The following is an 18,547-nucleotide window of genomic DNA, read 5'->3' as shown; positions in this document are numbered from 1 at the left end:
TTGTTACAACATGAATATTATCGAACATAAATACGAATGACTATTGCCCTTTTTTATTTCCGTGGGAAACAAAGCTTAACGTTGTGTACACAAAAACACAAATATATGCTCATATTGATACACATTATTTAAAATTTAGATTAAATTCTAGCAAATCTATAAATCCATATATCAATTCGAATTAATTAGCATTCGAGTCCAAAAAATAAAAATAAATAAATAAAAAAGCACGGCGGCCAAGTGCTTAAGTGCAGTGCACGTCTTGTGGGGGCTTAATGAACATAATCAAGCAAATAATCATAAACTTATTTATTTTCCTTCTTGATAATTGTCGTCCGTATAATTGTAACAATATATAACACAGCTACAAATCGTACCTATGTAAATTTTAACTAAGTTAATAAATAATATTTTAATATAAAATACTTTATAATTAATAATTTTAAATAAGTTAATAATTATTAAATAAGTTAATTATTTCAAAAACTAATTTAATTTTATTAGTTAATTTCTGTTCATTTATTTATATTTTTAATTATTATGCTATTTTTAGATTTTGCTCCGTCGGTGACTTTGAAAAGTTGGATGACCCGGTCAAGTCTAATTCTAGCGGTAGCGGGCCGCCTCGGCGATCACCGTCGCCAGGCCCACCTCCGATTATGTCGGTGGGTCCCGCTTTACCATCGTCACCAGAAGACTGCTACTCAGAAAGTACCGTGTTTTGGTTGGATTAGAGTCAGGGAACCGGGTTCCGTCAAAGAGACTGGGTGTTCGGATGGGTACGCGTTCAGATGGTCTGAGTTTATCTACTAATTACAGTATTAGACTGGCTCTAACACGCTGTTTAAAATTCGTACACATTTTCGTCTGCGAAGACGAAGACTAGTCTCCGTCTGCGTGCTTCCAGACAAACACGCGGAGAGAGAGAGAGAGAGAGAGAGAGAGGCTACAACTTCGTTTGTTGGTGCTTCGATCTCCGTCTCTCTGCACAAGTACGTACTTCGATTTCTCGTCGCCCTTTGGTAGATCGCGCAGGAGGAGGAGGAGGAGGAGGAGGAGGAGGAGATCTGCGCGGCGCTCGACCTCACGGAAGACGTTTCTAGGTGCGGTTTAGCCTCCTCTAGCTTCGGCTTAATCCTAGATCTCTTATTTCTTCTGGCTTCCTCTCTTGTGGTCTCCATCTAGTTCATGTTTTCTTCTTACTGGCGGAGCTTTGGGATGATACCGTCCCGGTGTGAGTTGTTCGTCTAACTTGCAGATCGATGATGTAGCTATGTTTTCAGCTTTTTGTCGTTCGAGCTACACGATTTTGATTTTTGTCGTCGGGCCAGTGAATATGAAGTCCGATTTGGTAATCGATGCTATTAAGCGATTGGAATGCCCAAATCTGATGTTTTTCAGTCGTGTCTGAATGAATGCTATTAAGCAATTGTCTGAATGACTAACGCAGTGTTTTGAGTTGCTTTTAATTCATTTATGTTTGAAATTCTCAGATAATCTCTGGAACGTTTCCGTCCCAACATTACATTCTGCAAATTTTCTTCGTTGCTGTGTCGGCTATATTGTTTTTAGAGATTAAGGAGAAAGTTCCCATATTTTGAAGGACGAAACGACTTAGCTTGAGCTGAAAGAAAATAAGAAATATAGTGATGCCAGGCGGAAGAAGAAGGGATCGACTACGATGGAGCAAGATCTATACCTTTGCCCGCTTCTGGCCCACCGTGTCAGGTGATGAGCAAGCTTCCTTCCAAGGAGGCCCTAGTTCCTCCCGCATTGTTCACTGCAACCAGCCCCAGCTCCACCGTAAGAAGCCCTTCAAGTATTCTAGCAACTACATCACCACCACAAAGTATAATGTCGTCACATTCCTTCCAAAAGCGCTATTTGAGCAATTCCGCCGTGTAGCCAACATCTATTTTCTCTTGACTGCGGCCCTCTCTCTTACCCCTGTTTCCCCATTCACTCCGGTGAGCATGATTGCTCCTTTAGCCTTCGTTGTAGGGTTGAGTATGGCAAAAGAGGCACTGGAAGATTGGCGGAGATTTATGCAAGACATGAAAGTAAATATACGTAAGGTCAATGTTCACAAGGGGGAGGGACAGTTTGGCTACAAGCAGTGGCAAAATATTCGTGTTGGAGATGTTGTGAAGGTTGAGAAGGACCAATTTTTTCCAGCTGACTTACTTCTGCTATCGTCCAGCTATGAGGATGGAATTTGCTATGTGGAGACGATGAATTTGGATGGTGAAACTAATTTGAAAGTCAAAAGATCTTTGGAAGTGACCTTAGCTTTGGATGATGATGAGGCTTTCAGGGACTTTACAGCTACTATAAGGTGCGAAGACCCAAATCCTAATCTATACACTTTTGTGGGTAACTTTGATTATGAACGACAAGTCTATGCACTCGAGCCAAATCATATTCTGCTCAGAGATTCAAAGCTAAGGAACACTAGTTACGTCTATGGGGTAGTTATCTTCGCTGGTCACGATAGCAAAGTTATGCAAAATGCAACCAAGTCACCTTCTAAGAGGAGCAGGATAGAGAAGAAAATGGATCGAATCATATATGTTCTTTTTACAGTTCTTGTACTCATTTCAGTGATTAGCTCAATAGGGTTTGCTGTTATCACCAAAGATAAGATGCCGAATTGGTGGTATTTGCGACCAGATCAGACTACAAGCTTGTATGATCCAGATAGAGCAGCACTCTCTGGGGTCTTCCATCTGGTCACAGCTCTTATTCTCTATGGATATCTGATACCTATCTCTCTTTATGTTTCCATAGAAGTTGTCAAGGTCTTACAAGCCACATTCATTAATGGAGATATCCTCATGTATGATGAGGATACAGGAAATCATGCACAGGCTCGAACTTCAAACTTGAACGAGGAGCTTGGGCAAGTTGATACAATATTATCTGATAAAACAGGAACTTTAACCTGCAATCAGATGGACTTTTTGAAGTGTTCAATTGCTGGTGTTTCCTATGGTGTGCGTTCTAGTGAAGTGGAAATTGCAGCTAACAAGCATATGGAATCAGAAGCTACTGGAGATGATGAAGGTGTTTATGGGTCATATGAAGTTGAGTTGGATCATGAGATAAATTTCAATAGTGATAATCCAAGAAAACCTGCGATTAAAGGTTTCAGTTTTGAAGATGACAGGCTTATGCATGGAAATTGGGCAAAGGAACCCACAGCTGATACCATTCTTCTGTTCTTCAGGATCCTTGCATTGTGTCACAGTGCGATTCCTGAACCAGATGAGACAACTGGTGGCTTTACTTATGAAGCAGAATCACCAGATGAAGCAGCATTTCTTGTTGCTGCCAGGGAATTTGGCTTTGAGTTTTGTAAGAGGACTCAATCTAGTGTATTCATTAGGGAGAAATATACATCTTCTGAAGATCTTATTGAGAGGTAACAATTCAGTTTGCATGTTTTAATCAACGGGTTTTCTTTTTTAATAAAGATCTTGGCAACTTAATATTTTATTTTGACATAGGGAGTTCAAGATTCTTAATCTGTTGGAATTCAACAGCAAAAGGAAGAGAATGTCTGTAATTGTGCGTGATGGGAGTGGGAAAATTTTTCTTCTTTGCAAAGGTGCTGATAGGTATGCCTAACTTTTATTCGAAGGATTTTTTTTTGTGACTGGAGATGTTGTTTGTGTGAATTATGCCTAGTTAGATCTGCAATCACTGATGTAGGTGGTAAATACGAATTGAATTGTTACTGATATTTTATTTTTTTAAAAAAATTATTTCTGTTGAGCAGCATCATCTTTGATAGACTGGCAAAAAATGGAAGAATGTACGAGAGTGAAACAAACAAGCATTTAATTGAATATGGGGAAGCGGGCTTGCGAACCTTAGCACTGGCATATAGGGTGCTAGATGAATCTGAGTATTCTGATTGGAATGCAGAATTTCTAAAAGCAAAAACTACTATTGGACCTGATAGAGAAGCTCAAGTTGAGCGAATCTCAGATTTAATGGAAAGGGATTTGATTCTTGTTGGTGCAACTGCTGTGGAAGATAAATTACAGAAAGGGGTATTCTTTTATGGGATTCTCTATATCATTCGCTTTTTTTTAAAGTTCGTCTGTTAATTTGCTTCTATCCTGTGTAGGTTCCTCAGTGTATAGATAAGTTAGCACAGGCTGGTCTGAAGATCTGGGTGCTGACAGGTGATAAGATTGAAACTGCTATTAATATCGGGTATGCATATGCAGTCTTCCTAAGTGACAGGATATTATAAGTCTTTTATGTTCATTACATCACCTGCTAACTCACCTATTTCGGGTTATATGCCCACTCATCTATTTGGGGTCAGCTGTCAGCTACATGAATCTTTCATCCACTGAACTTATGCTATATCATTAGTAATTATTCATTGTATTAAATCATATTTAACTATTCCCTTGAGAGTTTTCTTTGGTCTTATCCTACCTCTTTTACTTTTCAACTCCTATGGATTCAATTTGTCTAGTAAGAGAATTATTATTCATTTTGAACTTTTTCCACATCATCTCAATTCATTTTCTCTGATATTATCATCTATTACGGATACATCAAGTTGCTATCAGAAATTAGTTTTTTTTTATCCTTCTTGTACTCCACACATCCACCTTCGCATTCTCACTTTTGTTATGTGTTGTTTCCTAATTTTCTATTTGCTCTGAGCCATAGGTATGGCATTTTATAACATATAAAAAATCTTTTAATTTAAGAGATGCATGCCAATCACAAAATTATTCAGGAACTCCTCACCGGTTCAACCATCCTTTTTTATTCTATCAATTAGATCTTTATTATATCTAGTTGAATTCCAAAGTCAAAATTTTAATATCATTTCTGATATTGAAGTTACATTTTATATCATTTAGTTTTACTTAAAACCACATACCATAATTGTGGGATTTGTCTTCTGTATTCACAAAGAAATATTCTGTTGACATTATTTTTTTTTGTTTGTAGATTTGCTTGCAGTTTGCTTAGGCAAGGCATGAAACAAATTTGTCTATCCACCATAAACAATGTTGTAGCACAGGATGCTAAGGTAGATCTTTAACATTTCAATTAAAAATGTGTGTGTGTGTGTGTTTTATTTGAGTTAGGTTAACTGTTCTGATTTGTGAACAAGCATCGGACAGTATGCTGTAATTTATATTTGATGACTGACCAGGCAGCCAAAGAGAGCCTTTTGCTGCAAATAACTAATGCCTCGCAAATGATCAATTTGGAGAAGGACCCGTATGAAGCATTTGCTTTAATAATTGATGGAAAAACACTAACATATGCCCTAGAGGATGATATGAAGAATCATTTTCTAAATCTGGCAGTCAACTGTGCTTCTGTCATATGCTGCCGTGTCTCTCCTAGGCAGAAAGCATTGGTATCTTATCTCATTTGGCTGACTTACATGCATAGAAATTGTGTTGCAGGTTTTCATTGTTTTTCTCTTGCTTCAGGTTACTAGGTTAGTAAAAGAAGGCACTGGAAAAGTCACTCTGGCCGTTGGTGATGGTGCAAATGATGTGGGCATGATTCAAGAGGCTGATATTGGTGTAGGTATAAGTGGTGTAGAAGGGATGCAGGTGGGTAATGTTACATATTAAGCACTTGCTTATCAGCAACTACGAGGTCCCTTGTTTCAAAATTGTCTGAGCTACCAAAAGGTGGGCTTGATTTAACAATCCCTGAACTTACATGACTTGACTTCTTGCAGGCTGTTATGGCTAGTGATTTCTCCATTTCTCAGTTTAGATTCCTAGAACGACTTCTTGTTGTCCATGGTCACTGGTGCTACAAGAGAATAGCACTCATGGTGAGATCCTAGGACTTTTGCACTTAATAATATTTGTTAGTTACCTGTTCTACTGCAAGAGTGTGCTCTTTACCAACTAAGCATTTTTTCCCCCCAGATTTGCTATTTCTTCTACAAAAACATAGCATTTGGACTCACAATATTCTTCTTTGAGGCATATACGGGGTTCTCTGGGCAGTCAGTATATGATGACTGGTATATGCTTCTATTCAATGTCGTTCTCACTTCATTGCCAGTCATTACATTGGGTGTATTTGAGCAAGACGTCTCTTCTGAAGTTTGCTTGCAGGTATACCTGTAAATTTATTTTCTTATACTACAATTATATGCTTTCCGTATTCTAATGTCAGATAAAGAAATACTAGTACTCAGAATTTCCTATTGAGAGCAATTTTCTGTGTCTAACATCTTTATCCTTCACTTGCAAACTTTTTCTGATTCACAACTGCAAGCTTGAACCAGTTTGACAGCATAAATGGCTATTGTCTTGCAGTTCCCAGCGTTGTACCAACAAGGGCAAAAGAACCTATTTTTTGATTGGTACAGAATTATCGGATGGATGTTCAATGGCCTCTATACATCCATTGCCATATATTTCCTCAGCATTGGGATGCTTTATCATCAGGCATTTCGCTCAGGAGGGCAGATCGCAGATATGGCTGTCGTTGGAACCACAATGTTCACCTCAATTATTTGGACTGTCAATGTGCAAATTGCCCTTATTATGAGCCACTTCACATGGATCCAGCATCTCTTCGTGTGGGGCAGTGTTGCTACATGGTACCTCTTCTTGATTGCCTATGGAATGTCCTCGCCAACAATCTCTGGAAATGCCTATCAGATACTCTTGGAGGCTCTTGGACCAGCACCAATATTTTGGATCGCAACAGTCGTAGTCACAGCTGCCTGCAACTTTCCATATCTGATACACAAGTCATTCCAAAGGGCCTTCAACCCACAGGATCAGCATGTGATTCAGGAAATCAAATATTATAAGAAGGACATTGAGGACGCATGCATGTGGAAGAGAGAAAAGACGAAGGCCAGACAGAAGACTAAGATTGGTTTTACTGCCAGGGTGGATGCGAAGATCAGGCATCTCAGGGAGCGATTAAACAAGAGAGCCCTGTCGACTTCTCAAGCTATAGAAGAGTAGCTCATCTGAGGTTCTATTTCTTAGTATATAACGTTCCTTTTCTTGCTATAGTTATGGCTTCCAATTCTTTTTCTCCAATTTTGATAATTAAATCGTTTCATTTCATAATATTCTTATAGGGTTCGCTTAGTGATTCCCCTGAATGTATAAATCCATATGCTGTATCATATAAGTTGTTGTACCAAGCTTCATGGAAATAGTTTGTACAGCCAGTACGTTGTCATCTTTATTGTTGCTTTTCCTTGAGTCAGTTCACTTCATTGGTATCATTATTTGTCTCATGTACTGTGGACTAGTTTCAACCTATCTTTGAGCTTGTTTTCTTTGTTTAATAATCTGTTTATTGTTCATATTTGATGAGTATAACTTGGAACGATTTATACAAAATTGCTCGCTAACTTGCATTTGTTGTTAGCTTTCATGATATTCATAAGCTAAATTGTACTTGCTGTAAATATTTACTTTGGCCGTTGGTCAAAGACAGCAGCCTCTGTATTCCCATTCTCTATGTTTGTTGGATGTAGTTCTTGGGATATGGTTGAATTGATTATTACGGAGCAGATTTGCTGAAGTGGACAAGGGTCGAATCTTGACGAAATTTAGTTAATATCCTTTTATGTAATAGTCAACTGCAGATTTTACTTTTTTTATTGAAGTTGGATGTCTTCTATGATATTATTATTCTTCTTTTTATTTTTGAATTTTGCAATCAATCAAATTATTTTATCAACAATTTAAGTTTGATAAGACCATGAAAGTATTTCTTATACGTGTGAAAATATATATATATATATATATATGTATATATGTTTTTATTTTTTTGGGAGTAAAATGTCGAAGAGAGAATTTTTAAGGAGAAATCAAATTTCTCTAATGAAAATGAGCAATTTTTTTTAATAAATAGTTTTCACACTAAACAAAAAATGTTGAAAGGAATTTTTACTTTCAACTATTTTTCTCTCCTTATTTTCTTTTCCCGATTAAAAAAAAAGCAATAATGCATGCTGAAGCTTATTATGTATTTTCATATTACAACCAACACAGAGAAGCATGTTGTCTACAGTATCGCGAGGGAGGAGTCACAGATCTAACGATTAGGATCATCTACTTGCTTTGATTTTCTCGATCGGACGGCTTTCGATAGCCATTTCGTTGCCCATCTGATTGCCATCGCCGCGGTGGGAGAAGTTTAATGAAATCGTTCATTTCCTCCTAATTATTTCGTCCCCGTCGCGTCCTGCTTCTCCGCCGCTTCACCCCCCTCGGCGATCCACTCTCAGGTGCGCTTCTGATCTGTCTCCTCAGAGGAGATCTCGTTTCGTTGATCTCTGGTTCATGATTGTTGAGATCTTCGTCGCCAAGTGTGCTTTTTATTGGGAGCGATCTGCTGGTTTGGCGGATCGGTTTTTTTTTTTGATATTAATGGTAGACGGAACGATTTATCTTATCGTTACTTTGGATCTGCATACGATGACTCTTGCTTAGCTAGTTTTTTAAGGCGCTATATTTTGGGTCGATATTCCTCGTTTAAATCTGAGTTGATTACTGTTAGTAGATTTCTTGGCATTAGAGTTTGAGTTTTTGTTTTTTCAAAGTTGAAATTAAGGCCTCGAATTAGATCACGGTTTGGTTTCCAGGTCTTTCTCCTCTGTTGTTTTATATTTTCTTTATAATTCGGAGGAAAACGTATCTTCGTGCATTAGTCATACTAAATAGATGGTTGCATTTACTAAAAATTATGATAGATCTGTTGCTTATTAACTCCCTCAGGCTTCAAGCATGGGCGAGGCAAAGAAGGTGGTTGACATGGAGGAAGGATCACTGGAGATTGGCATGGGTATGGAGCTATCATCATCAGTCTGACTTTATACTAGCTGAACATTTTCCTTTGTTAAGATCATCTGATCTATGCTTTTAAACTAAAAATTTGGTGGGTTTTTTTGTGTGCAAGAAGTCTGAACTATTGAGTAGCATCAACAATCAACATTGTTTGAGCTTGAACCTTAAAGGCCCACCAGTCTAAGGATTCAGAAAATTGATAATTGTGCTTCAATCATTATAGACATGCTAGAGTTGTATGCATATAGTTTTGGTCCAGAGCTCACCATGCTTTGACTAGCTTGTTTGACTATTGGTTTGCATAATGGAATTGAGAGGGGAAAAAAATAAAATATGGTTAAACTACATTATCAAATTGAGGATGAATGGTCTACTAAAGTTGTGTTTTGAAATTATGCGTCATGCAAGGCGACATAGTCAAAATGTACCCTTGTTAATCTCTTATGTGCCACCTACATTGATTGTGCTAATGAGGATTCTACTATGCTGACACTCAACATGTTTTAGCATATTTCATTGTATATGTCAAGATGAATTCAAGTAATATTTGTTACTTTTTGTAGTTTCTTTCTCCAAAATTGTAATTTAATTGTTATAATCATATCTTTAAAATCTATACAAATTGGTTTCAATATACATAAAGTAAAAATGATTAAGATTTTTTTAAAAATTCAATTATCTAATAGATATGGTGTTATCAAAAGAGAAAATGTAGGGATTAAATGAGTAAAATCCATTTAAATTCATTTCAATACACTTTAACATATGTGGAGCATATTGAATATCAGTATGATATAATGTAATAGAATTTTTAATTCAATTCATTTTCTAATTATTATAGTCTTATTTTTAGAAGTAAATAAACTATGTAGTTTCTTACGTTAAAGAGATGCAATATGTGTAAAAAAAATTTAAGAATTAACAATTATTTGGCTTATATGATGATTCAACTGATTACTTGATGCAAAATCTAGTTGGCTTCTTCAGATTAATTCATCAAAACTCAAAATGGATTTTATTATATTTTATTTCCATTCTTAAGCATGCGAATGAGCAATTATGCTGAACTTTTCCACCTATTTCTAGCAGATTTTTTTATAATTACATTGATGTATTGTGAATTTCTATGAGTTTTTTTGCTATTAATGACACAGAGAAGTGCAGTGGGCTTTATTCTTGGTTTCTGTTATTGCACATTTTTTTTGTAATGATTTCACGACGCTTTCAAGTGTCAATGAGTTTTTTGTAACATTATAATGTGTTAGAAGTTCATATTGATTTTCTTTTTCTTTTTGGTGAGACAGAGTACAGGACAGTGTCTGGAGTGGCAGGACCACTAGTTATTTTGGATAAAGTGAAGGTATTACATCGTCTTACCTCTGATGTATTTTCATTATGAAAATGTACACTAACTTCCAATTGTTAGTTTCTCATACTTCATTGTCTCATTATTACAAATGCCTTTCAGGGTCCTAAGTACCAGGAGATTGTTAATATCCGACTAGGAGATGGCACTATTCGACGTGGTCAGGTCCTGGAAGTTGATGGTGAAAAAGCTGTTGTGCAAGTATGAATGATTTTAGATATTCGTCCTATTTAAAATCTGAAGAGAACTTGTCATTTTTTCCTTTACAGTTTTCTGCATGATTATTGTTGATCAAGTATGAAAGTTAATCCATTATTCCTCACTTGTTTGGTTTGAGTTGCCGAAGGCTTGAAGATAATTCTGTCCCATCAGTTTTTGATACTTTTACCTATTCTTACTTTGTCATATCTTTGTATACATCCATTATCTGACTGATGACCTCAGGAATTAGGAGGATTGAAACTACCAAATTGTCTCGTAAGATAAAATTCTGAGTGTGAAGAACTGTCAGAACAGTTGAAGGTAATAGAACAGACTAATCACTAAATAATTTCTCCTTGCAGAACTGTAAGGAAATAGGTATTTAACAGTAACTAAGAATAATTTACTAGATCTTATCTTGTGTCTTTTGTTCTATGAACCTAGGGATATATCATATATTACATTATGACTGACATAATTTGGCTGAAATTGACTAATACTATTCTAGAGCATGGTAAGAAATTCACAACGAAGACAGATTGCAAAATCTTGGGTAAACTATGTAATCTGTACTAATTTGAGGAAGTTGTATGAATGTGTAACACTTTGTCAAATGCCACTTTTGGGGATTCCTGTTATTTCTTTAGGGTTATAAAAATGTTGAGCACACATATATTCTTTTGTCATGAAGATTCCCAAATGTTCAAGAACCAAGAAAGAAATGACTACAATGGGAAATTTATTATTTTTCTGTCATTGTTGGAGAATTCCTTGTGATAACATTGTAGGAAAAACAAACTCACAAAGAAGAAACTTGAACTGATGAAGAGAACTTAAATTTTATTAAATTGAAAGATGACATAACAAGAATGGTTGGGTTCTTTTAAAGGGTTAGCCATGACCAATCTTAGAAGAAATAAGCATAATTCCCTACAACCTAGATAAATAAATAACTCATACCTAAAATAACTTATCCCCCTAAAGAAGAATCCAATTAGCCTAGTTGTCATGTTTAACCAAAGTAAAATCTTACAACTTCTCAAACTTGTAAAATTTCAAAGTTCCAATTTTAAAAATCCCTTAATTTTTCTATATCATATCTCCCCTACCAAAGAGAAGTCAACTTGAGGCGATTTATCAACTTCTTCAATTTGGGCATTCTTTGTAACGAATAAGAAATTCTTGTTACATCATCTGAATTTTGATCTTCAAGAAGCATAACATAATTATGCATTATCTTTTTCTTCGGTCCCCTCTTCCAATAAATAAAAGGAATAATTGCATCTATGTTTTCCTTTTGGTCATTTTGTGAATTGTGTGATGGAGTATCAATTGTTGGCATGAGAATGCATGGCAGCCTACATCAGCCGCATCACTAAAAGATGTTGGCTTTAGCATGTGGCAATTGGAAGTTTTTGCAATACATGACTAGGTGATAGTGCAAGTGATGGAGGCGGATTAAGGATCTGAGTTTTATAGGGTTGTTGTTCTGAACAAGAAGGTGCAGGTGGCCTCATGCGGTGTATGGGGGAATAGATCAGAAAGACAGGTTCTGGAAGGTCGGGAGCAGAATGGCTCAAAGGGATAGGGTAATTGTATAGGAAATGAAGAATGAGAACAGGGCACCAAGTTTGACTTTGATATCACTTGATGTAACAACAAAGATGAACGAAACCTAGGAAGGGGAATTCAAAATTCATGAAAAGAACTCAAATTTTATTAACTAAAAAATAAGCAAACAAGAGGGAATTGTGGTCTCTTCAAGGGCCCAACCATGACCTAATCTTGGAAATAAACCCAACCCTACAAACTTGGTAAACTAACAACCATAACCTAATCTTGGAAATAAGTTGAACCCTACAAAGTTGGTAATCAAATAATCTACTATTAAAATAATTTATTCCCCTAAATAATAATTAATGTTATCAAATTATCTATGTTTTGATCAAAATATATCTTACAATTCTAAGACCTCTAAAACTCATAAATTTTGAAACTTCCTACTTTAAACTTCCAAATTTGAAATTTCCTTATTGAAAACTCCTCACCTGGGTGAAGTATTTGCTGGATTTGTGTTGTTGTAAAAAAAATTACAGATGTCTGGAACCTTAGAGCTTTTGCTTGAGCCATTGGATTATTTGATAGAGAATAATGGAAACAGTATCCTTTAACTTCATATTCCAAATATTTATGTAATTGTTATTTGCATGAAAACCGGTACTTTTTATTGTTTTTCAATGCTTTAGGCTATACTATAATATCCAAATTGCATAGTTTAACGCATTTTTGGTTGGTAAAAATAACTCATTTTGTTCTTGCTTTAGAATTGAACAAAGATCATCTAGAAGTACTTTTGTTTTTAATGCTTGTCTTAATCGTATCTTCTTTTACACACTATGTTGTATAGGTGTTTGAAGGAACTTCAGGAATCGACAACAAATACACCACTGTGCAATTCACCGGTGAGGTGATATTTTTTGACCTTCCTGTATGAAATTTATGCATGCACATATTTCTACACTAATATGTTTTAGCATGATATATATTTTTTAGAGTTCTGAGGTTGGTAAATATAGAAGGTTGCACATCCTTATGTGTGGTGACTAGTTTTATGCATTAACATGTTCTTCTTTATGCTTCAATTTAAGTCAACATACTATTTCCAGTTATTTCACATGAGCTTTAGTTATTGTGCAATCAGAGCATGATGTTTCTGTCTCCATTCATGAGGTTTAAAATGTACAGTCATTTCAGATTATCTATGTATGATGCTATAACTTCAAGTCAAACAAAAAAAAGCAAACGTCAAAACATGTTAGGCTTCTACCATATCAATCACTTTGTTTTAGTCTTGTAGTACACACAACATTTATCTTATGAAGATATGATATGCTCCTTTTCTAGTCCAATCAATTTAATGGATAGGAATTTCTAGAGCAAGCTTTGTTCTAGATGTGTTGTGGAGTTGAAAAATCGCTTCCCCATTCCTTTTTATTGTCAAACCCTAGAATTTTTTTCTAGTTGCTTTCAAATTTCAATAAGATTGATTTTTGGTGTCAAATTTTGACATGATTTAGAAAAACTTAAAAATTTATCACGATCCAAATTCTATAGAATATAAAATGTATTTATATATAGAAATTGAAAAATAACCTTGAGATTTTTTTTAAAAAAAATCACCATATGGCCAAAGCTACAACTTCATCCTACTTTATTTTGAAGTTCAAATAATTAAAACTTTTGGTATGCTTTAAAAAAAATTGATTCAGGAATATTCTATAGGTCATTTTTTTCTCCGAATGGTTTGTGATCTCTTTTCCATGAACCATGAGACTGTGTTGGGTTTTTTCACAAAATCTGATCAACTCAACCCTACCGACTAATACCTATTACTCGCACTAATTAGTTCATGAAGAATGTGCACAACACATAAACATGAGTTTTCTCTATCAAACCATGTAAATTAGTTAAGACTTCCAAAATTTAAATTTATAAATGTTAATCTAGTTAAAAGTTCAAACTTTCTCATGCTGCTTGGAATTAACGTAAAATAATTTATTCAGTAGTTGTGTCAATTTGAATCTTCTGCTACTTTTATCTTCTTGCAACATTCTCCATAGTTTGTGTTTCAATTTTTTGTCATATTCATGTCACGTTGTTATGTCATGTGGATGTGCAGCAACCATTCAACTTTAGTTTCTATCCACATTTGAAAGTTTCAGTAGCTTGTGGTCTAATTATTCTTATAGTTTTTACTCTTTAACTACTTTCAAGTGTTGTTGGGCTTACCACATAATATTTTATTGATTCAGGTTCTGAAGACCCCTGTATCTCTTGATATGCTTGGACGCATTTTTAATGGTTCAGGAAAGCCTATAGATAATGGCCCTCCTATTTTGCCTGAGGCATATTTGGATATATCTGGTGAGTTGATATTAAAAATGGGTTTACCTTTTAAACCTTGACAGTTGAGTAATTCTTTCCTTGAAAAGGATTACTAACTTTCAATGACTGACATTTTGTTCCAGGAAGTTCCATCAATCCCAGTGAAAGAACCTATCCTGAAGAAATGATCCAAACTGGAATATCAACCATTGATGTTATGAATTCTATTGCTCGAGGGCAGAAGATCCCCCTCTTTTCTGCTGCTGGTCTCCCACACAATGAAATAGCTGCTCAAATCTGTCGTCAGGCTGGCCTTGTGAAACGTCTAGAAAAAACTGACAATCTTTTGGAGGTATCCCAACCCCACTGATCTTATTTAGCTACTAGTACTATGATCATTTGGGTGACTAATTTAGCACATTGTAAGACTTGAAATAACTTTATCTGAGCAAGGTTTTTAGGTTTATAGCATGGGTACATACAAATTTGTTTCTGGAAACATTAGCACTGACATGCTCATGCTAATACACCCATGTTACATAATAGAATTAAGTAAGAAATATTCCCCACCACAGATGCCCATGGCCTGACCTGTCTTGACCTCTATATATTAATTGTGGTTGTTGATTTTTTGATAAAAGTACCAAGATATTTCCTAATTAAGTAATGAGTTCCATTGACACTGATGTAAATAAATCCTGTAGACTGTATTTTTTTTTTATTGTCAAGAACATAAATGTTATACCTAATAGACTATAGTCCTTGATTACCATTGCCATGAAACTTAATTCAAAATAAGTTGCTTAGTTTCTTTAGATATATCCTTGGTGTTTTGGTTGGACATCCTAAGCTGTCTAGGATTAGGCTATTGATTGAACAAACTCAAAAGTTGGTTATGCTTAGATATTCATTTAACATGCAGGGACTAATCATTATGCTTATTTTCATATCCTTAATTAATGAGTTGTTAAACGAGTATAACTTGCACTGCCAAATAGTTAAGAAGATTACCCTTTATGTTTGTATTTAATTAACTTACATGTATAGGTAATATAGGATGTAGTTTGATCAGTTGCAATAACCATATTACTTTGGCACTTTGGTGTGTATTGTTATTCATATATTTCTTCTTTCTATCAGCAGGGTGAGGAAGACAACTTTGCTATTGTATTTGCTGCCATGGGAGTTAACATGGAAACTGCACAGTTCTTCAAGCGTGACTTTGAGGAAAATGGCTCGATGGAAAGAGTGACACTCTTTCTAAATTTGGTAGGTTCTTTACTATTTATATAATTTCCTTATGCTACTGTTTCTTTTCCCCCTGCCAATGATTAACATGAATAAACTAGTGTAGAATTTATTGTCCAGGCAAATGACCCCACTATTGAGCGCATCATCACTCCACGAATTGCTCTCACAACAGCAGAATATTTAGCTTATGAATGTGGGAAGCATGTTCTTGTCATCTTAACTGACATGAGCTCATATGCTGATGCACTTCGTGAGGTAAAACTCCATTCTAATTCTTTTTTCTGAATATTCACAACATTGTTTATATAATCAAATCTATTTCTATATGTATGTTTTGTATATCATGTCTAGAATGTATGTAGCATGCTTAAAGGAATTGTTTATGTTATTGAAGTGTACTGTTTGTTGTTATATTTTGTTAATCCCTTGAGATGTTGATGAACTGGCCATCCATGTAATGGCATCCCAGTTGTATCCTAATAGGTTTGTGTTATTGTGTATTCACACAAAATCATCTAAACAGTATTAAACTAGATAGATTTTTTTGAAAGTTATTTTATACAGTCCAAAGTCACACTTTCTATCAAAAAAAGTTTTTATGGCATTTGATTCACACAATATATCTTTTGTTTGTAAAAGTCATGATTTTTATGGCGTATGATGAATGGATTGAGTCCTGTCACCAGTTTAATATTCATGCTATGTCACTTTTTAAATTTTTCTTGGAAGTTCATGTTTCAGGATATTTAGTGTTCATGTTGTGTTATCATCTCTGGCTATTTGGCCAGCTTTCCATCATCTCACTCACTTGTATCGATCATTGTTTCCTGGTGAATATGAAGCTGCACATTTTAAACATTGGTTCCACATAGCAAATTTGAGCCATCTGAAGTGTAGTCCTAATGGAGTTTCATTCTTTGCAAAATCCTTTACTCCCTATTTCATCTTTCTCTAGCAATTAAGTTGCACTTCTAAGCTCTAGTTTGTCTATATTCAGGCAAATTACATTCATTAATTCTCATTTTGTCTCAAACCTTCCAATGCTATTATGCAACTAAATTGATGAGTTTAAGGTTCTTTTTATGGTAATGGTTTTAGGTATCAGCAGCTCGAGAGGAGGTGCCAGGTAGACGTGGTTATCCTGGTTATATGTACACAGATTTGGCAACTATATATGAGCGAGCTGGACGTATAGAAGGAAGAAAAGGCTCCATCACTCAGATACCCATCTTAACCATGCCAAATGATGGTATGTATGGGATTAAATATTTGGTAGCTTAAGAATCCTTCTCTTCCCAAATGCAAGTTTAGACTAGTAAATTCCTTGCAAATAATCCTAATGTAATATCTTGAAGAGATTATACTCTACATTTTCATGATGTTTTGAATATCTCCGGAAACATCTGTGCTTTCTCTCATTTGCAGTATCTTTAGGTAGAAAAACTAGAGTGTCAGGATTGACGGTTTGCATTTTTGCATAGATATAACACATCCTACTCCCGATCTTACTGGTTACATCACTGAAGGTCAAATATATATCGATAGGCAGCTCCATAATCGTCAGGTAATTTAAATGGCAACATTGTACATTTGTTCGTAGCATAGCGGACCAGAAGTGTACTTGTCCTACGGAATTTAACTTGACTTCTCTTTTCTTCTTTGCAGATATATCCTCCAATCAACGTTCTCCCTTCTTTATCTCGGTTGATGAAAGTTAGTTTCTTGACAGATTTTACATTTTTGTTTCCAAATCATGGAGATCATACTATTTCTACATTCCTCTATAATTTAATTAATTTGCTCGTAGAGCGCTATTGGTGAGGGCATGACTCGTCGCGATCATGCGGATGTTTCTAACCAGGTCTGCGTAAATTCTTACACTGATTGCATTTATGTTTTTGCATTTGAATCTCAATTCATTCTATTGCTTTCCTTCATTATACAGCTCTATGCGAACTATGCCATCGGAAAGGATGTGCAAGCAATGAAAGCAGTGGTGGGAGAGGAGGCTCTCTCATCTGAGGACTTGGTATTTTTCTCTTCCTCTTCCACTGTTTTGTATGGCCTTCATACGAAACCATGACACTACCATTTTTCAATCATTGTGGTGCAGCTCTACCTGGAGTTCCTGGACAAGTTCGAAAGGAAATTTGTCGCACAAGGGGCCTACGACACCCGTAACATCTTCCAATCCCTTGACCTCGCATGGACTCTACTGCGCATTTTCCCTCGCGAGCTTCTCCACCGTATTCCTGCAAAGACGTTAGATCAGTATTACAGTAGAGAGGCAGCACAGTAATTTCCTTTCGCAGATCTGAAACTCCATTGGTGTCTGCGTGAATAAGTTCCTGGTGTACGAAAGCTCAGAACTTAGTTGCTGGTGCACTCGATTCTGTCTGTATATTTTTGAGAAACCAAAAAATCTTCGAGTCTATTATTATCGCTGTCATTCACGTGTCAGGGCAACTTCAGCGCGTTTGCTGCGCATACAGTGTACCTTTTAGAAATGTTTTTTGATTTTTTGTATTTGATGTAATATAAAGTTATGATCGATGGGAAAATTTATATTTATATATATAAACATTTGAGAGAAATGACTTCGGAAATTAGTAGAAGTTATTTTTTTCTTCTCACTACTCTTTTCCTGGAACACTCTATGTTAGCCACCTGTCTCTTGTTTTCATCCAAAGATACGAATGAATAATGCTTGAATTGCTTGATTTTTTGCTTATTTAATCCTTGGAAAATAAAACAATGAATGACCTCTCTCATATTTGTTTCATTTTTTTTATTTCATCTAACTCATGAAGATAAATAGCATTTTGAAGATCATCTTCAGAATTAATCGATTTAAAGAATTGCTTTGTGCCGCAAGATGCATGTGGATCAATATCTCAAATTCGAGATAATGACATTTAGGAGATATCCTCGAATTCATAATTTGAGTCTTCGTAAGTAAGTGAAGACTTAATTTTGATTAAAACCAAAGTTGTTTGGTTAAGTGAATGCAAGGATGTCT

At 35.5% G+C, this 18,547-nt stretch overlaps 2 protein-coding genes across 3 annotated transcripts; both read left to right on the top strand.

Annotated features, from left to right (window-relative positions):
- Positions 1-1,049: 1,049 nt before the first annotated feature.
- On the top strand, positions 1,050-7,252 carry LOC141814310 (putative phospholipid-transporting ATPase 4). Its single transcript, XM_074702245.1, has 11 exons — positions 1,050-1,103; positions 1,494-3,421; positions 3,507-3,617; positions 3,779-4,055; positions 4,133-4,221; positions 4,981-5,062; positions 5,189-5,398; positions 5,475-5,600; positions 5,732-5,830; positions 5,928-6,119; positions 6,324-7,252. Exons 2-11 carry the CDS (start codon positions 1,650-1,652, stop codon positions 6,984-6,986), a joined length of 3,621 nt encoding a protein of 1,206 aa, XP_074558346.1. The 5' UTR covers positions 1,050-1,103; positions 1,494-1,649; the 3' UTR covers positions 6,987-7,252.
- Positions 7,253-8,186: 934 nt separating this feature from the next.
- Positions 8,187-18,137, top strand: LOC141815364 (V-type proton ATPase subunit B 2). Of its 2 annotated transcripts, none has more exons than XM_074703315.1 (15): positions 8,187-8,266; positions 8,757-8,823; positions 10,130-10,185; positions 10,294-10,392; positions 12,800-12,859; positions 14,205-14,316; positions 14,421-14,629; positions 15,421-15,546; positions 15,646-15,783; positions 16,627-16,777; positions 17,010-17,092; positions 17,194-17,241; positions 17,336-17,389; positions 17,474-17,557; positions 17,642-18,137. In XM_074703315.1, exons 2-15 carry the CDS (start codon positions 8,766-8,768, stop codon positions 17,825-17,827), a joined length of 1,464 nt encoding a protein of 487 aa, XP_074559416.1. In that variant the 5' UTR covers positions 8,187-8,266; positions 8,757-8,765; the 3' UTR covers positions 17,828-18,137. The 2 variants fall into 2 exon arrangements, with proteins under 2 accessions (XP_074559416.1, XP_074559415.1); XM_074703314.1 differs by having other exon boundaries at positions 15,418-15,546.
- The last annotated feature ends 410 nt before the right edge of the window (positions 18,138-18,547 follow it).

This window comes from Curcuma longa, chromosome 21, assembly GCF_044706935.1.
Source record: "Curcuma longa cultivar G26 ecotype Majalengka, Jawa Barat chromosome 21, ITB_CL_G26_1.1, whole genome shotgun sequence".
Classification (NCBI taxonomy): domain Eukaryota; kingdom Viridiplantae; phylum Streptophyta; class Magnoliopsida; order Zingiberales; family Zingiberaceae; genus Curcuma; species Curcuma longa.
This window is presented reverse-complemented; position numbering and strand designations above follow the sequence as displayed.